This window comes from Echeneis naucrates, chromosome 6 (assembly GCF_900963305.1).
Source record: "Echeneis naucrates chromosome 6, fEcheNa1.1, whole genome shotgun sequence".
In the NCBI taxonomy this organism is placed as follows: Eukaryota; Metazoa; Chordata; class Actinopteri; order Carangiformes; family Echeneidae; genus Echeneis; species Echeneis naucrates.
This window is the reverse complement of record NC_042516.1, coordinates 4,204,078-4,222,002: the sequence shown is the minus strand read 5'-3', so window position 1 is coordinate 4,222,002 and position 17,925 is coordinate 4,204,078. Positions and strand designations below refer to the sequence as shown.

General features: G+C 40.3%; 1 protein-coding gene across 5 annotated transcripts in view; it reads left to right on the top strand.

Moving 5' to 3' along the window:
- Positions 1-17,925, top strand: part of vps13b (vacuolar protein sorting 13 homolog B) — a 283,913-nt gene that overhangs the window by 59,775 nt on the left and 206,213 nt on the right. For all 5 annotated transcript variants that reach the window (XR_003840835.1, XM_029503627.1, XM_029503624.1 and 2 more), the window contains one exon: positions 6,608-6,792. Coding sequence is in view for 4 of the 5 variants with exons in the window: in XM_029503627.1 (XP_029359487.1) it covers positions 6,608-6,792 (185 nt within the window). In the remaining variant the exon portion in view is untranslated. The remainder of the gene's footprint in view (positions 1-6,607; positions 6,793-17,925) is intronic.

Below are 17,925 nucleotides of genomic sequence, written 5' to 3'. Positions count from 1 at the left end.
AAATGCTCACATGGAACACCTTTGACCCTGGGGACCACAAAGCCTTGAGCTGTGATCATGAATGCATTTTCTGCCACCCTCTCACTCATTCCCAGCTCCAACACTTTGAGACACTTAGCATTCGGGTTGCTTACAGAGAGGACGATTGTGATTTAAAGATAAAACCAAATTGTAATTACTTTAACGTGCAAGTAGAAAAATTTAACAATCAACACAAGACTAGATGTAAGTAAGGAAAACCACAGTGAGGATGGAAAGTAAAGATACCACAATATCTGAAGATGTGATGCTTTCACCGAACAGACATACACATTATATGCTGGGTATTTATTGATTATACATGACTGTGTACTGTCACATGGAAATGGTGAACTATATTTTCAATGAGTTGGAACAGTGTCTTTATTATCCTTTTCATTGATATCTTTCACATTTCAAACTTAAGATACAGGTGCCAAGTTTGAGGGATTGCTGGGTCATTTATAGTTGCTGCTGAAATCAGCATTCAGTAAATGTTCTATATCATTGGCTAAGCTGCTGCTCAGGTTAGTGCACTTCACATCAAGCTAAAAATAAAGACCATATACAGTCATTGAAATTTAGGTTAGTCATCGGTCCATTTAGTTTTCCTCCCCATAATTTCTCATCATGGTTGCTAGTTCTTGATTATTTTTTTTTTAATTTATTTTTAATGCAAGGATTTTTGCTAGTATTATTTTTTTTTCTCAGCTCAATTGATATCCAGGTGGTAAAATGACAAGTTTTCATGATCCATAAGTTATTGTTCAGTGTGAAGTTCTTGCATGATTTATAATGTTCATTTGAGGCTTTTCGAGACACTGTAGTGAGCCTTTTGTAGTAAGATAAAAGAGGGGACTTGAGAGCAGCCCATAATTCACTCTGGTTATTTTCAAGAGGGGTCGGTGACCTTGGCTTGCAGAGATGGGGAATTCTGTAACACTTCAAATCAGTCTGCACCATAAGGAGGAAAAAGACTGAAGGTACAAGCTGCCCGTCTTTCCCCTCCAAATGAGCTCTAAAAGTTGAAAAACAATAGCAGTAGAGGATTTTGTGAATTGAGGGTTGGGTCACTGGTCCTTAAACAGCGGCTACCTGCTGTATTTATTATGTCTGTAATAAATTGCTGTGGACTTTGTAAATAGAGTCAGATGAATTAAAGTCAGGTGACAGTATCACTAGGTTAGCACAGTTAAAATTGACTGTTGTGAGCTTCTTGTGAGTTCTATTATCCTGAGTAGAAGTGAACAGATGTTTATTTTGAACTGCTTATTTTATTCATTCATTCATCTTCTACTGCTTATCGGTTTGCGGGTCGTGGGGGGTGCTGGAGCCAACCCCAGCTCACACTGGGTGAGGGCGGGGTCACCCTGCTCAGGTCACCAGTCCATCACAAGGTCAACACAGGAAACCGGAGTACCTTGAGGAAAGCCACGCAGGCATGGGGATAACATGCAACCTCCGCACAGGAAGGCCCCAGGCAGGCAACCGAACCTGCAACCCTCTTGTTCGATGGCAACAGCATTAACCACTATGCTGCCTGAAAACAGTCAAAATTGAGCACAGTGAAATGGGAACAACTGCATCTTTAATTACCAGTATGACATTTGGAGCAAACTCTGGGTCATGTGGAATTTTCCATTCAGTGGAAGGAATTTGTATTTAACTGAAATTCAGGCTAAATCTACTTGGGTTAGTGAATGGGTTTTTGCACCAGTGGGTCTCTGTCATTCTCTATGGTCCATTGAGGGACCATACATCATGTTCCCCATCTCTGATAGATTTCAAGCTCAAGATTTTGTCTTTGTCACTGTACTTTGGAAAGAGTGAGGTGATTGGTAGCGTACTGGGGATGAGTAATGACAAAAGTGAATCCTGGAAACTGCACAGAGCTTCCAAGTTTGTAGTCTATGGGTTGCTGTGTTAATCATTAGGATCAGCCACTCCTCACAATTTTCCTTCTATCACAGTATATGTACTCCCATTGTCAGCTGGTTTTAGCCCTGTATCTGTCTGCTCAGTGTACACATATATTTTATATTGAAGTATCAAAATTTGATTAAAGCTCTTCTCATTTACACCATCCCCTTCAATTCTGTTGGTGTGTGATTCTGAAATGGGGACCAGCATGACAATGTGTTGTATAGCACTAGCCTGGCTACTCACACTAGAAATGCACTTCTCTGCCAGTCAGCAAAGGGATTCTGCTCCTCAGTCTTTTGTTAATCACATGAGGAGCCGATCTTTGCAACCCCCTAAGGAGTTTATAATTTTGCGCTTGTATCTTCTTGGAAAAGCATGGCATTGTCTAGTATACAACAATGAAATTAAAGGTGCTATTGCCTTGTGTGATGATCAGTCAGTCAGTCAGGGTTTAAAAATGACTAAAGATTTGCTGACTACTACAGACCTAAAGATTAGTTGTAGTGGTGTCCCTATCAGTTTTCTTTCTGACCAACACATCCAAGTTTCATCAAACTAATGGATTACATGTACCCTGCATACAGTCACCTAATTGTAAACACACAGACAGACAATTTGTTAAATGAATTACAAAATAACAGCCTAGTAGTTCCGCTCTTACGTTTCTATTTGAGCTTTTCCAAATGGCTTTTTTATTGAGACTCCCCGTGTGAGATATTATTTTACCTTGAGAATATCATATGACCTGCAAATTTGCAGTCTGTATTCCTCTCTTTCCTGTTCTTGCTGTTTTCCTTTAGTGTTTGTCATGTTTTCGTTTTTGTCATGTTTTTTCCTGTATCTTCCTTTCTTCTACCCTTTTTTTTTTGCCTAGTTTGTATCCTCACACCTTTATAGAACACCTTCTTTTTAGGTTTTAACATAAGTCAGCCACCTAACCTAACCCTAACCCCTGTTATTGATCATGGTCTGGCCGACCTACCAGCTGGTATTTGATTATTCATGTGCAGGTGTGTACAAATGTGTGATTGTATGGCAGGAATGTGTTTATGAAAGTATAAGTGCATATTTGAAAATATTTATTATTTATTTGTGTCAGTGCAAGTATGTGTAATTTATGCTTCTGTGTAAATGTCTCTGTTCATTTTTATGCATGTGTGTGGCCTCAGTAAAGCACCAATCACAGCTGTTTAGTTAGCTGTAATTCTCTAAATATAGTTGTGACCACTGTCAGAGCAGACCAGGAAGCTGATTAACCTAAAAAACAATGGGCCAAATGAATATCAGGATATAGTAATGGGAGATGTTTTGGTATGTGTGTGTGTGTATGTATGTATATATATATATATATATATATATATGAGGTTACCAGAAGCTGTATAGACTTGAGAACTGATACCATATCAGAGAATGGCTTGGAGCCATATTTATAAACGAAAAATATTTTTGGCCTGTGCAGGGGCAGCACAATGGCATAGTGATTAGTGCTGTCGCCCCACAATTGGTGCCTGGCCTCGATCCTTTCTGTGTGGAGTTTGCATGTTCTTCCTGTGCCTGCGTAGGTTTCCTCCTACCGTCCAAAGACATAATGTTTGGGTGAACTGGTGACTCTAAATTGTCCATAGGTGTGAGTGTAAGTGGTTGTTGGTCTCTGTCTGTCTCTTTGGAAAGCGGAAACGGAAAAGCGGTAAAAAATGGATGGATTTAGGCAAGGCTCTCTGTCCCTTCAAGATTTTATCCATTTATTTTTAATTAAGAATGTGTCATTTCTTTTGTCCACATTTGAGCAAGTACACCAAGGAAGTAGACAAAGCAAAGATTGGCACAGCTAGTGTGGTAGTTATGACTCTGACACATGCCCTCTGTACAAGATCATGCCCTATTTTGCCTGATTTGACAGGGACACTGGACAGAGACCATGCCAGCCTGTCAACCAGGTACCTAGCCAAGTAGTCAGCAACACCGGTCTAGTTCTTTGTCACTCACGGCACCAACAGGGGACAGGTCAGGAAATGAGGCCTAATGCTGTTGAAATACACCAGAGGAAAGCATATTTCATTTGCTGAAATTGAAACACCTAATTTTTCATAACTTTTGACTAATTTTGATTTCCTCTCAACATATTCCTGGTGCCCTCTGTTTTTTAATAAAAAAAAAGTTATTGAGTTAAAGGACTACTGTGAAGTCACAGACAGCCTATTCAATGAGGCACTGAAGTTCAAGCCAAGGACCTGATTTCTTAAATTATGAGTCAGGATCCAAAATGGATTGTGGGACCAATTCTGGTGGGTCTCCACTTTATAAGAGTAGAAGTATGCTTTAATGAGTTTTGCTCTCCAGGCTATAGACTCAATTTTGGATATGGAATCTGCACTAAAGCAGTAAATTGCATTTGTTAGTTTCATGCATGTTTTTTAACATTTTTCTAAATTCTAGGAAAGATGTCATGGTGTCATCTGTTGAAGCTGTGGATGTTATAGGTAATATATATATATGAATGACTGCTATTGTTACCTCCTGGACATTTATTTTTTTTCCAAGGCTGTTGGTAGACATAAAAGTGCCTCCTGCCAGAAAGATGTTTATCATGTTTCAGCAAAAAGCATCAACTATGCCATGTACTTAATAAAAACCGTTGAGTGTCTGGGTGTCCTCACATCCAGCATTCCCAAAACACCCTAATGAGAGTTTCTGTTTCTCATTTAGCTCCAGGATCCAAATTGCTGTTCACAAAGAATTGAGCATTATATAATAAAAACAGGTGCATAATTAAAGTTTTAGACAACCACATGCATGTGATAGCTCCCCTGAAACACTATAAACACTAGAATAAGCCAACAAACTTTCATCCCTTGCCAGTCCTCGCCTTGAAGTGGCTTTGCAGGCACATTTGCTCCACATGTGGGGACATTGTTTTTGCTGGGTTGCCTTCACTTTCTTTTGTTGAGCAGTGATATCTAGCTAAGTGTACACACAGACGGGCAGGCAGGCAGTCAAATGCACAAAAACACACATGAAAAACGGTTTGATTGATGTCTCGCTGTATAGCATGCAACAGTAGTAATTTTAACAGGCGAGAAGCAAGACATTATATGGCTCACCATGGTGCCAAATGCACCACATGTTGCCAGGGAATTCAAAATGTGTGCTATCAAGGTGAACTCAACGACCCTGAAGTTTCTTTTTCTTTCTCTAAGTGCCTTCTTTTTTCTCTTACTCTCTCATCTTTCTTTATCACACTCTCACTTTTTGTCTTATAGTAGCTTCCCCAGAGAGCTCAGGACTGTTAAGAACTCTGGAACTGACTGTGAGCAGCTAACAGCTCATGTCACCCTACCGAACCACCCAGGAGCAGAAGAAAGGGAAAGATAAAGAGACACACAAGGAAGGGGGAAGCAGCGAAGTTAAACGATTGCAGAGCTGCTGAGCAGAGGGAAAGACCCCATGACATATCCCACACTCTGAACTGGTACCAGACCAAAATGGATCTGTGATTAAATGGACTGTGATGCTCGTTTCTGAGACGCTGTAGCCATCCCCCGAATTAGTCACGGTTCTATTTTCATTGAAAGTACCACTCACAGGGCAGTTCCTCTTTGGTTCCATTACAGCGTGTAGTGAAGTGAGCATTTGCCTCCACCTCAAAAAGAGTACTATCAGTCTCTCAACAGAGCAGAGAAGAATTTCAGAGGTGGAACTAAACAGACTTGTTTTGCAATTTTTAGTTCAGAATCCCTCAGGATTACTGTTTTTCCTGGGGATGCATAGGGGAGAGACAATTTTGAAGAATAGAGATCAGTAGTCATAGCGATCCATCAAATTCAATAGTGTGTGTGTGTGTGTGTGTGTGCTTGGGAATCCCTCCGTGTGCTTCTTTTTAACAACTGAGGATCCATGACTTGAGCTCTGAGACCTGATATGATTCAGGGATTGAATGTGTGTCAAGATATTTGTCTGTTCATATTATAGATGTGAAGTAGTGTGTTTTGAATATGTTTCAGAAGAAACAAGGAATTGAACAGTAAATGCAAAAAGTGTGTGTGTGTTTCTGTGTGTGACATGATAGATGAGAGCATGGCCCACTGAGGTTCTGATGGACAGGGTCCTGGAGAATTCACATCTGACTGTACTGTTACCTCATCGCCCTGAACGTTCAACTCATCAGCTTATCATACACACACACACTCACACAAACTCTCCCGCTCCATGCTCTTAGAGACAGATGAAATGTCAAATGCGTAGAGATTCTTTTCAGGGTCAGGTTTCTGGGCTGTACATATCTTCACATAAATCATCATCACAGTTTGGACAGAGGGGAGAGAAGTGTTGGTGGCAAAGACGCAAACCAAGCCTACTTGCCAAGTAACTAAGGAAAGCTTGGCTTGCACTGGGTACTTGTTTAATTTGCTGTTGGAATGTAGCTCTGCCTATCTGGCCGTTTGTGCTATCAATGAGCTGCTTTATATTGCAATGTGATATTGATAGATTCATGGAAGTTGTGAACCATTTGTTTCCAACAGTGTCTGTTTCATTCAGTGTATGTTAGCACTTCCATGCAACTCTCCATTCTTTCATCTATTGCTCTCACTGCATCCTGACTCTGTGTCTCAATGTGCTACCCTTTGTCTAACCACTTGTTTTTCCATATCTTTTCCCTTTCTTTCAGGAGCAACAGGTCTTTGGTCCCCACCACAGAGTGTATTTTTGAGCTTCCCCATTTCACTGTACAGGCCACAAGAGCTCAAACGCTTTTGCTCCAAGTAATATATCAGAGTTGGGCCCACAGCATGATCAATGGCGCCCCACTGACACTCAGTGAAAATCTGCTCAATGAGGTCTTCAAAGGTCCAGGTAAATAACTCATATTCATATTCATATGTCATATTAGTTTAATTGAGTGCTCTTGCTCTTTGACCATGATGCATTTATTATGAATTGATGAAATATATAACCTGGGTCATACCTGCCGTCTTAGAACAAATCTAAATTCATTTATTCATCCATCCATGTCCTATTGCTTATCCATTTCCGGGTCACGTGGGGTGCTGGCGCCAATCCCAGCTCACTCTGAGTGAGGGCGGGGTCACCCTGGACAGGTCACCAGTCCATCACAGGGCCAACACAAAGAGACAGACAGAGACCAACAACCACTAACACTCACACTCAGAACTATGGACAATTTAGAGTCACCAGCTAACCCAAACATGATGTCTTTGGACGGTAGGAGGAAACTCACGTAGGCACAGGAAGAACATGCAAACTCCACACAGAAAGGATCAAGGCCAGGAATTGACCCTGCAACCTTCGGTAACCAGCAATAACCAGTATGCAGCCATGCTGCCCAAATCTAAATGAATGGTTGGAAAAGTATTGTGATAGGGGACAGAGTATGACTTTATAATCTCACACATTTTACACCTACACTTGTGATTGGAGCACTTAATACTGATGGCAGTACTAAAGGCTGTTTTTCTAGGGCATGTGTTTGTAATTGCTATGCAATGCAACAAGCCTTTTATGTTTTTACAGTTTAATACAGTTGTTATTGGAAGGTAGCAATTATAATTCTAATGGAAAGTCAGTCACTTGGCAAAATAAGAAAATACCCACACTAAAGATTAATGTATTCTTTAATGGCTCATTCTGTGCTTCAACCATGAGAAGTTTAATCAGAAAGACCAAACATCACTTTACTCATCCAGTCTCTGTTTAACTATTATATTAGATGCCACTGCATTCATCATAGAAGCTGATTTATTGAAATCTCCTTTTTCTCATAAAGTATATTTGCTGCTCTATATTTTTGTACTTCTATGTGAAGTAAAGCTTGTTTGTTAGTACTACTAAAATGTCAAGAGAGATATATGAAACAGGCTGGAGCCAAAGTGATTTGACCCTCTTGTGAAAAACTTAATAGTTATTTCTCAGGGCTCAGCATCATTTACCAGATCTTTTACCCAGAGCAAGTCAAGCCAGCTTGACAGTGACTAGTGAACTATGGGGAGCCCATTTTGCCCATAGCAGACGAGTGAAGATGGGGCGGGGCAAGCACACATCCAAAATTTAAGGTCTCCAGATATATACATTCATGTGAGATATTTTGGCATAAACTAATCCTGTGCCTGGTGTGGGGTACTGGTCCTGCAGCCTAGTGCAAATTTACTCTGAAACTGTTTTACGCTTCATGTCACCTAAGATGCCTTAATGGTCAAATAATAAATTTTGCCCCTTGTTAAAGAAAAGGAGGGGAGCTTGAATTCAATAAAACAGTAGCGTTTCTCATGACGGTAGCATCTGGACAGTCCTCTGGAGGGCCAGGGATTTTCCAACTCATTAGGATCACGTTGTTTGGTATGCCGTCAACATTCTCCCTCGGCAAAGCCAGCCAAGCTACCTTTTTCACCGTTGTGTAGCCGCCAAAATTTATGAAACTGGTCTCCCGTGGAGTGAAGTCAAATATTCCTCTCCCCACTCTGCCTTTCTCTTGGAATGGGGTTTGACTAGCAACATAGAGAAACATTTGCACATCTGGTTCATGTGCTGGCAGGTTAGAAAAAGAGCAGTGGAAGAGAGAGTATGAGTTTAGAAGGCAAGAGAGTAAAGGGGAATAGGTGATGTATTGTGTAACTATATGTTTAGTTGGGAAATAACACAGCAATAATTCTGACATAACCAAATATGTCCAGTGCTGTATCTGCTTTTGTGATACTCAGAGGAGTATTGTAGCTTTCACAGTTCTTTGCAGTACTTGGTGTGACACCTTATTTGTGGAGGAGATACGGAAATGTAGACAAACACATTATGAACTGTTGTGTATGTTTTGTGGTGAGCATCTGCCTCACCCCCAGTGCAACCTAGTTTAATCATTTTGGTTTCTGTGGGTACTGTGGTTGTGTACACATTATAATGTCATAGTGGGACATTGCAAGCTGTTCTCTCCACTTTCCTATTTCACAGTTGTTGTTTCCTATTGAAATATCTTGATGGGATTTTGACACACTTAATCATCATTCCCACTGAGGGAAGTCTCATTGGAACCAGTTCTCTTTATTTTGCATTCTTTAAAGCTTTTTATTGTCAGTATCTTTGCGCACAGGTAAACTGTTGAGTGTTCCACTTGTTGTGCGCCCTGTGTTGTAAAAGTACTTGCTTTCCTAGCAGTCGTTGCATTTGCCCACTGTTATCAGGGTAACTAACTGTCGTGATTCAGTATGAACAGTCATCTATAATGTTAACATGGTTCAGATCTGCGTCCAGATTGCTTGTTCTTGAGTTCCTAGCCAGCAGCCATCAAGCCAGTGCCAGGACAAAGCTGACATACACACGCTGAACACGATGGCAAAGAAAGGCTGTTTGCTTTCAACATGTGCTTTTTCTTGTTCCTCAAGGAATTTCTCCCTCATTCTATCCTTTTGATGTTGTAGAGCTTTTCAATAGTGGAAGGTGTTTCATATTGAGGAGTAGCTGATAACACAGATGGTAACTGTCCTTTGCAGGGGAGTCATTTGGGTATGACATATAGGAAAGGATATTCCCTTTTGAAAGGAAATTCCATAATTCAGCAAGGGGAAAACTAAGAAAAGAAAAACTTCAGCTTCAACCCACAGACTGGGAAAAGTTCTCCAAAAGTAACTGGTAAATTCAGACTTTAAGTCATTGCAGCTGACCCAAACAGAGCCGCTAGGATTTGTAAACCTAAGTTTGTGCTGCTCACTGGCTGCTGCAGTAGTAACTTTATCAGCAGTATATACAATATAGACTGTAGGATTTGCGATTGTCAGTGAGCAGCCTATCTTACGTGTTTTCATTGCATATACTTGGAAGATGCTTTCATGGTTTGTAGTAGGAGCCATAGTAGTAGCGGTAAGACCAATACTAGCACAGAGGAGCCAGTAATTCCTGCCTGCTGCAGCTTCTAACCACTGCCAGAAGCGAACTGACGACAGTGATCAACAGCACACTCCTACAGTATGTTGTGCTTACGGGATTTTAAACAATAATAACCAGAATAATTCCAGAGGAATGTGGTGATTTAAACATCAACGCCAGTTTCAATAAATTATCATTAAGTTAATGTATTGCCCACACTAAAGTTATTATGAAAGTTAGCAGTCAAGTTAAAAATAACAACAACGAAAAGCACCTACATTGACGCATTGAGCACACAGAATCTTTATGTGCTCCTATTGTTTTCTTCATGCATGACCCTGCTGATGAAAGGTTTATTGGTTTTAGATTCATGCACCTGTGTCCCCAGAGGATATAAGTCTTTAAATTTCAGCAAATGTGTTGATAGTTCTGAACATACTGTATTCACCGTATTCACAGAGTGCACCTAACCTTCAAAGGGTACACCTGTACTGCAACTGTCTGGCTTTTTGTGTTGGAACTCTTTATCTTGCTGATTAAATGGAAATCAGAAGTGCTTAAACTGCATCCATGAGAGAGCAGGAAACTGTCAAATAATAGCTGTTCTAGACTTAGAGCAAATTTAGAAAGTTCATTATAAAAGATTGACAATTTTGCTTGTTTGAGTGAAGCAAGAGGCATAAAATGCCTCACAATACTGTTTTGATTTTCTTTTTTTTCCCTACATGTGTTACTTGCTAAGAAGTAGCAAGTATTAGGAGTATTAGGAGTATTATTAGACTTATTAGAATTATTTTACTGTAACCTTCTTTGCAATTTGTGATGAGTGACAGTTAATGTGAGATTTATTATTTGCAATAGATTGACATGCAGTTGGCTCTCAGATTATGTTTTTTACACTCACCTCGATCACTGGCTCTCCAACTAACCACTGTTGGACCCACTTAGGATCTTCAACAAAAGAAAGATGCGTGGAAACTAATGCCTCTCACTTGTTATTATCTAAATTCTTATTGCAGAGCAGAAAGTCTTGAGCTCATTCTGTTCTTGTCTCCTTTATACAGTGTCCTGAAAAAGGCTGCACTTTGAAAGACAAGAGTCACTTAAATCAGCATAAAATTGGCATTTCCACCAGTAATGGATTCCACTTTAATGCTCCTGCCACAGCTGGTTTCCTGGCCACAGAGCTCTGTGGTGGTCTGGACTAGGATTGGGGGATGGAAGATGGTTGGTGGCGGTCAGCACACGTGCTCTAGATGATTGCTGGGTGATATATGAGCTGTGACATAACTTAAGTATGACAGACATTGAGGGAAAAGAACAGAGTAAGAGGAAGAGAGGATAATGATATAATGAAAAGAATGAAAAATGAAAGACAATAGGAAAATAAAAGTGTAAGAGAAAAGTGATGGAAAGAGGGAAATAAAGAGACGTCAGTGCCCAGGAACACCACTAACTATGAGCCCTCCTTATTCAACTCAGCTTTGGCACTAAATTGAGTGTCAAGTTATGCAAGCACATGTGAATACATACAGATATATACCCAGCTCCGAAATCCTATATGTACTTCTGAACTCGCGAAATGCGATCCCATTTAAGGCAAATGAGGACAAGAATGTTTGGATACAGGGAGCCCATGCTCTCATTGCATAGAGGCTTGAAGCATGTTGACAATAATAGTACAGGACTTGCACTCTCACTCATAACAGTATCTATCATTATTAAAACAAGTCCTGTTTTTACAAGTTCCCCGTACACATAGTGCTCAAGGGGGGGAATAGAGAATAGAGTGGGGAAAATAGAATCAAGACTACTCAAGGTTTTGTAAAGGAGCCTTATTTATCGTTTTCATTAGATTAATATTTGTCATTGCTTGGAAACAAATGCAGTTTCTTCGAGGACCATGTCAGCAACAGTTTTTACGCATTTTTGCACTGCATGAAAAAGGCTGCTCCTGTCATGGCCAGTAGTTCACATGCCTCTGATCTAACTGCTCTCAGGAGCATGGCTCTGACGCAAATCCCCCTGTGACGCTGTGGGCATAGAGTTGTTAGTAAAAGTGTTGTTTTATTAGAGGGGAAAAAAGTGTTCATTTTCATATCACTCTGTCACTTCTATAAGTTGATTTTTTTTTTTTTTTTTGAATGGCGCATTTCATGTTGTCTGGTCCCAGACTCATTCCATCTGTCTTATTTCTCTTCTTGGTTTGTTGTTTGCCTGTAAATCTGTTGCTGGTAACAGTCCTGGCTGAGTCCTGAGACTCTACAGAAGAAGTTGTAATCTGCTTGGTTTTTCCAATGTTTTCTTGCCAAGATTTTGGCTGACATGACTTCTTACTCACAACCTTAATGTTTCCCTTCTATTAATCAAGATATGCCAGAGGGATATACAGGTTTGCCCTGCCATATAATGGGTCCACAAACTTAGCTGATTTTCATTGTAAAACAATGAAAATGAAAGAAGGAAGAACAAGAGCATTTTTTCATGGTCTGTGGTTGTCACAAATGTCAGTAAAGAGATGGGAAGCTTAATGAAAGCCCTGAGATGTCTGTTTCAGCATGGCCTAGCCCCTCACTGAAGTATCCATACTGCTTTGAAGAGGTAACTTATTGGTTTGAGAGAAATTTTTGCCTGTCTACTTGTCTGCTTCATGGATTGACATCAGAGAATGAAGAAAGCAGGAGGGAAGGGAAAGAAAGATTTTTTTTTTCTTTTTTATCTATGCGCAACCTTATTTCTAACATTAAAAACACGTTGTGTCAGCATCAGAGAACTGATAAATAAATCTTGGATGGAACTTGAGACGGTTCTTGTCAATGAAAACTTCAATGAGCAACAGACGGCCCTCACCCAACTGCTGGCAGATTATGACGATGTTTTAAGTCAATCCAGACTCAGACCTTCCTCCTTTCTTTTGTCCTCCTTGAAGTTCAATGCTTTTTCTCCGTTGCTCATTTCAATTCAGAATTGCCGGGTAAAGCAAGCAGGACCAACGCATGGTATTAGATATTGAGTTACATGAATATTTATATTTCTAATAGGATGAGAGAAACATTAAGTGCCTAAGGTCTGCTCCATCATCAAGTCAGCTTCCACCAAACAACCAATTTTCACATTCATTCACACATAAACACACACGCATCTTTCCTGAAGGCTGTTGACTTCAAACACTCATCAGGGGACATCGGGCTTGTCGTGTCTCACGGGATTCTGCATTTATCATTCTTCTTTTCTTCACATTGTCCACTGGCTTCTGTTGAAAGATGATATTTAAATGCATGTGTGCAACTCGGAGTGTGCCAAGGATTTTCTCTCCCCCGTAGTCTACTTTTCTGTCATGGGAAATAAGATGCGATTCCAGGCATGTTGTAGAACATGGATGATACAATACAGAAATTGGAAGTTTGAGTTTGACATCCAATGTTTTATTTTTGTTCTTAGATATGAATCATTTATGGTTTCTCAGAGGCATATTTCCACTTACCACTAAATCCAATATACAATTGGCACAGTAAAGCACTTAAATTGGTAGTTGATCTCAAAGATCTACCATGCTTTTAAGAAACATGGCTGGTAGGTAGTTAAGAAGGGCAGTTTGGGTAGCTGTGTAGCCATGGGTACAGCAACATTTCTGTCAAGTCAATTTTTCATCATTTGGAGCTGGAAATTCTGCTTATCTCCCCCGTGGAGAGTAACCAGAAATATGATATTAAAACCCCTGTGGCCATGGCTTGTCAAACTGGAAGAAGACAGGTCAATACATGCAGAGTGCAGTTACCATTGGGTATGCAGTGTTGTATATTACAGTAATTTCTCTGCATTTAGAGATATACTCGTCACACTAACTGCTGCGCTATTAGCAGCATTAAAGAAACCTTAAAGCGATAGTTTGTGGTGAATGCAAGATATTAAATGCAGAATAGTATTTGTATTGGATTAGTTAAATGGTGAAATAACATGTTTAAAAACTTCATGTGCACTCAAAGAATATCACCCAGACCTGAAACAACATGTAGTGTAGATGGAATGGCTGTAAAGTAGACTTCCCAGTGTTACTAAACCCCGAATCAATGACAGCCCCAAATAAATCTGTTTGTGTTTATGTCATTTGGTAGTGACTGCAGAGCTGCTTCCCTGTTGTGAGCCATTGGTCCCATCTAAGCATAGTGACCAGTGCCAGCTGAACGCATAGTTTCATGTCACAAGGCTATAAATCTTGACTGTTACTCCCACTGAAGTGCCTCTGCAACACCAAAACCCCAGTCATGTCTTGGCTACCACCATGCACAGACACATTCAGCCTCTCTGTAGCTGAGACATAAATATTGATCTAAGTGGATTATTGATAAACAGGAAAGATCTGCTATTTCTTGTTCTCTTTAATACTCTTCCATAATGCTAGTAGAGGGAGGAAGAGAACGGATGAGAAAAGAACAAGTAAGAGTTTTACACAGAGATCTTGAGTCACAGAGAGTGAGCAGCAATCCAGAGGTACGTTTCAGTGATGGAGGGGCTGGTTTAGCGTCATTAGTTGTGGTCTGTAGTTTTAAGCATCTCTCTCATGGTGGAACCACAGTGGCATTTCAGCCTGGCTGCTACTTCAAAGTCAGAATGCTCCTGTTTCTTATGCTAAACAGATTTGTCAGGGCAGCATTAGGCTGGGGATATGGGAGATTGAGAGGCAGGCCTTCTCATCCAGAACTGTGTTTTAATGGCCTATCTCACCACTGCCTAATCGTCTGCTTACAAGTGGCTCTATGTCACAGCACATGTTTTGCTATGACTCTTTGCACATCTGTCTTTTCCTTTTTCTCTTAATCTCCCTCATCTTTCTCACTTGGTATACAAGCTGGTATAACTCGTTCACCAACTCCCCACCCCCCACTGTCTTCCAAGCTGTCTTTTAAACCCCACTGCCTAGGCCCATTAGTGTTGGCCAAATTGCTTCCGCATGAAGACTCCTTAATTTTGGTAATTCAGTGGCAAAGAGAACCATAGTTTGAAAGTGCGGAGAACATGTGTCACTGCTTTAGTAGGCAGACAGAAAGACAGGCAGCACCTGCAGGGGATGATAATCATGAAAATTAGACCCCTGGCCTCCACTACCACCAGCTCTTTCACCTCATCACTGGTTTATACCACAGTCTTTATAGTCAAAGTAGCACTTGTTCTGCCATGCTTACCTCTATAAATGTGTGGGAAGCAACTTGGCTGGGCCTTGAAATGAGTATAAGCATTCCTCTCTGTCCCTCTCCCTGCGTGTGTATTTGTGTATGTGTTTGTGCATGAGAGTCTGTTCCAACAGTTGAACTGTAATGGTTTTATGGTTAAAAATCCAGACTGTGTATGGTTGGCTTTGGAAGACTTGACTCTTGATTGGATTGTGTGGTTAAAGATGAAAGCACCTTCTCTAATATAAACTACCTTCCCCAAATTGTTTCCCCGAAAAGAAAAGTCACTATCACCTCAAATGTGAAATGCTTTCTTTTAGGTGCCTTTATATTTTAAGCCTATGCTATATCATAAGGGTCAAGTCCTTAAAAAATGCAACTTAGTTAAAAGTGCTGTATCTCCATACAGATTTCTATCTGCCCACTACAAGAGCTGCTCTAGTCTCAGTTATTACTGCAGGGCAAGCCACTTGGCTTGCCTATTTTCCCATCCCAGTCTCCCTGCATGTATTTTTGCTGTGTGTCAGTACTTGGCAAAGTGCCAGCAGACTTCCTGCTCCTACTTACTGCTTCTACTTCAGCCCCTCCTGACTTGGGAGAGACAGTTATTGTTTCTACATCAGCACTTAATGGCTCAGCTGGCTGCTTTTGCTCTACCCAACTTGTCAATGTCTACCTTTTTTTGTCAGGCCCCTAGCCGCTGTGGGCTCATTGCCAGACTTGGAGCTTTTAGCACTTAAGGTTTTCTTTCTCTCTTTGTCTTACTACCTGTCCATTAAGGTTTGGTGATAGTATAGATGCTCATGTCAACCAATAGTGATATGAAACAGATTACTAATGTATTAATAAGTGCAATGGACTGATTTTTCCATGGAAAGTAATGATACTTCTTACTCATGTCTATAACATGACTGTGTGGTGTGAAGGTGTAATAGCTTCAGTGAAAACACAGATTTCATGGGTCCTTTCATTGTTCTACTTGATAGTGTGTGCTTGAGATGATTGCCAATTAATTTGTCTCACTCAGAAAGGGGTCCTTCTGTCCTTCACATCTTCATCTTAAAGAATTTTCATGTTTCCAATTTAATTTCCTGGATTAGTCATTAATAAAACTTTTCTATACCTCCAGACTTGAAAATTGTAGGGTATATGTGAGGCATTATTTTAGGTGTTTTGTGAAATAAAACCAGTAAAACAACCAAATTTTGTATTGTAGACCATAGTTTCCCCTGCTCAGGCATCACAGAGAGACAACTTTCCCATACCATTCTTCAAAGCAGTAAGAGCAGGACATGTTGGAATGTGTAAAACATGCCTTTTAAGTCTACAGATGTCCACTCACACACACAGACATTGAGACATGTGCATGGCAACTATTGAAGTGTGCAGAAAGCAAAAAAGCAGACTTCAGATCCTGTACTGGCCCATCAGAGTATGTTCTCTGTTTTCTATCCATTCTTTCTTTTTCTTTCTGTTTCTGTTCTTCCTTTACTGACTTTACATCCCTCCTTCCCCTCATTTTTCCACACCCTCTTCAACGATTGGGATGGTAAATCCAGCTGCCCATGGTTGCCCTCATAGTGTTTGATGGAGTGCTGTAGCCCTTTGGCCCCTAGCTGTGTGGTTATGTACTCCTTGCACCTGCCCTTCCGTGACAAGTAACAGCACCACACGCATTCACTCAGTCACCAAGTCACACAGCAAAATGCACATACACACAAACACACTTGCATGTCTGGTTACAATACACGCTCTTTGCAAAATGCACACAGAAAACAAACTCAATATCAGTGTTCCAGCCAACAAACTCTACCAACCCTTGTTTTTCCTCTTCCTGTGTACCCCACTTTTTTATAGTCTGACAGCTGGACAAAACATTGTCCAGAATCCTCCCACCCAACAACAGCCACCCCAGCAGGTGTTCTGTGCCCTTTAGGACATCTGTGTGGGCAAAGGGGATATGCTATAATGATACCTCTAGTTCCATTTATCAAAGACCAACCAGAGTAGAGGCGATGCCCTCTGTCATTTTCAAGATTAGCTTGCGCTCTTAACACCTCCATCTTTTCCACAGGGAATGAAGGAATCAGAGGAACAGTATTTATGGAGCCCTACTCATCATTGCAATTATTTCAATGCTATTTTGGAAAATGGAAATTTTTTTTTTTTTTTTTTTAGGTTCACTGAGGTGCAGTCAATGATGCAGCCAAATATCTGATGCAATCCTTTTGATGGCAAATATATGTTGCTGTGGTAGATCGAAACTTAGCATTTTTTTTTTTATTTTTATTTAGAATTTTTTTGAACAGGAACAGTACACATTAACATCTGTAACAGCTGTAAATGTGTCAGTGTTAGTATAGTTATTATTCCATCCTTTATCTTTCTCTATGGTAATAGATTGGATCATATAACCGAAATGGTGGTTTGTTTGTGTGTTTCTATCTATGCATGAATTTGTACAGACATAATTTTCAGCAGTAGGAGAACAGTAGGGAATGGAAAAGTAGGTCTTAAATGGATCTTGCTTGTGCATGCTCCTTAATTGTTTGGTAAATAAATTACTTAAAATTCATCCAAAAACATTGAGCGGAATTAGGATAAGAATCTGATGTTGTTACATTATCAAGCAGTAAAAGTACTGGTGTTTGCTTTAATTACAGGATATATAGTCTTTCCAAACACAGAATATTTGTCCTATAGACAAAGGAAGCTGGAAAGGAATTGCATAACCAAGGCCACAGAAATGTGGAACACTGCTCTGTTTGACCTGCAGATATATTAAATGGTAGTCAGGGAGACAAAATGAGGGTTATTAACATTCCCATCTTGCATCTGGGCTGATCGAGGACCTCTCAGACATCAGGTGAAGAAATCGTTGGGTAATTTGTCTGAGAGAGAAAGAGGAGGGAAATGAGTGGTTTGGGATTGTAGCAATTGCCAG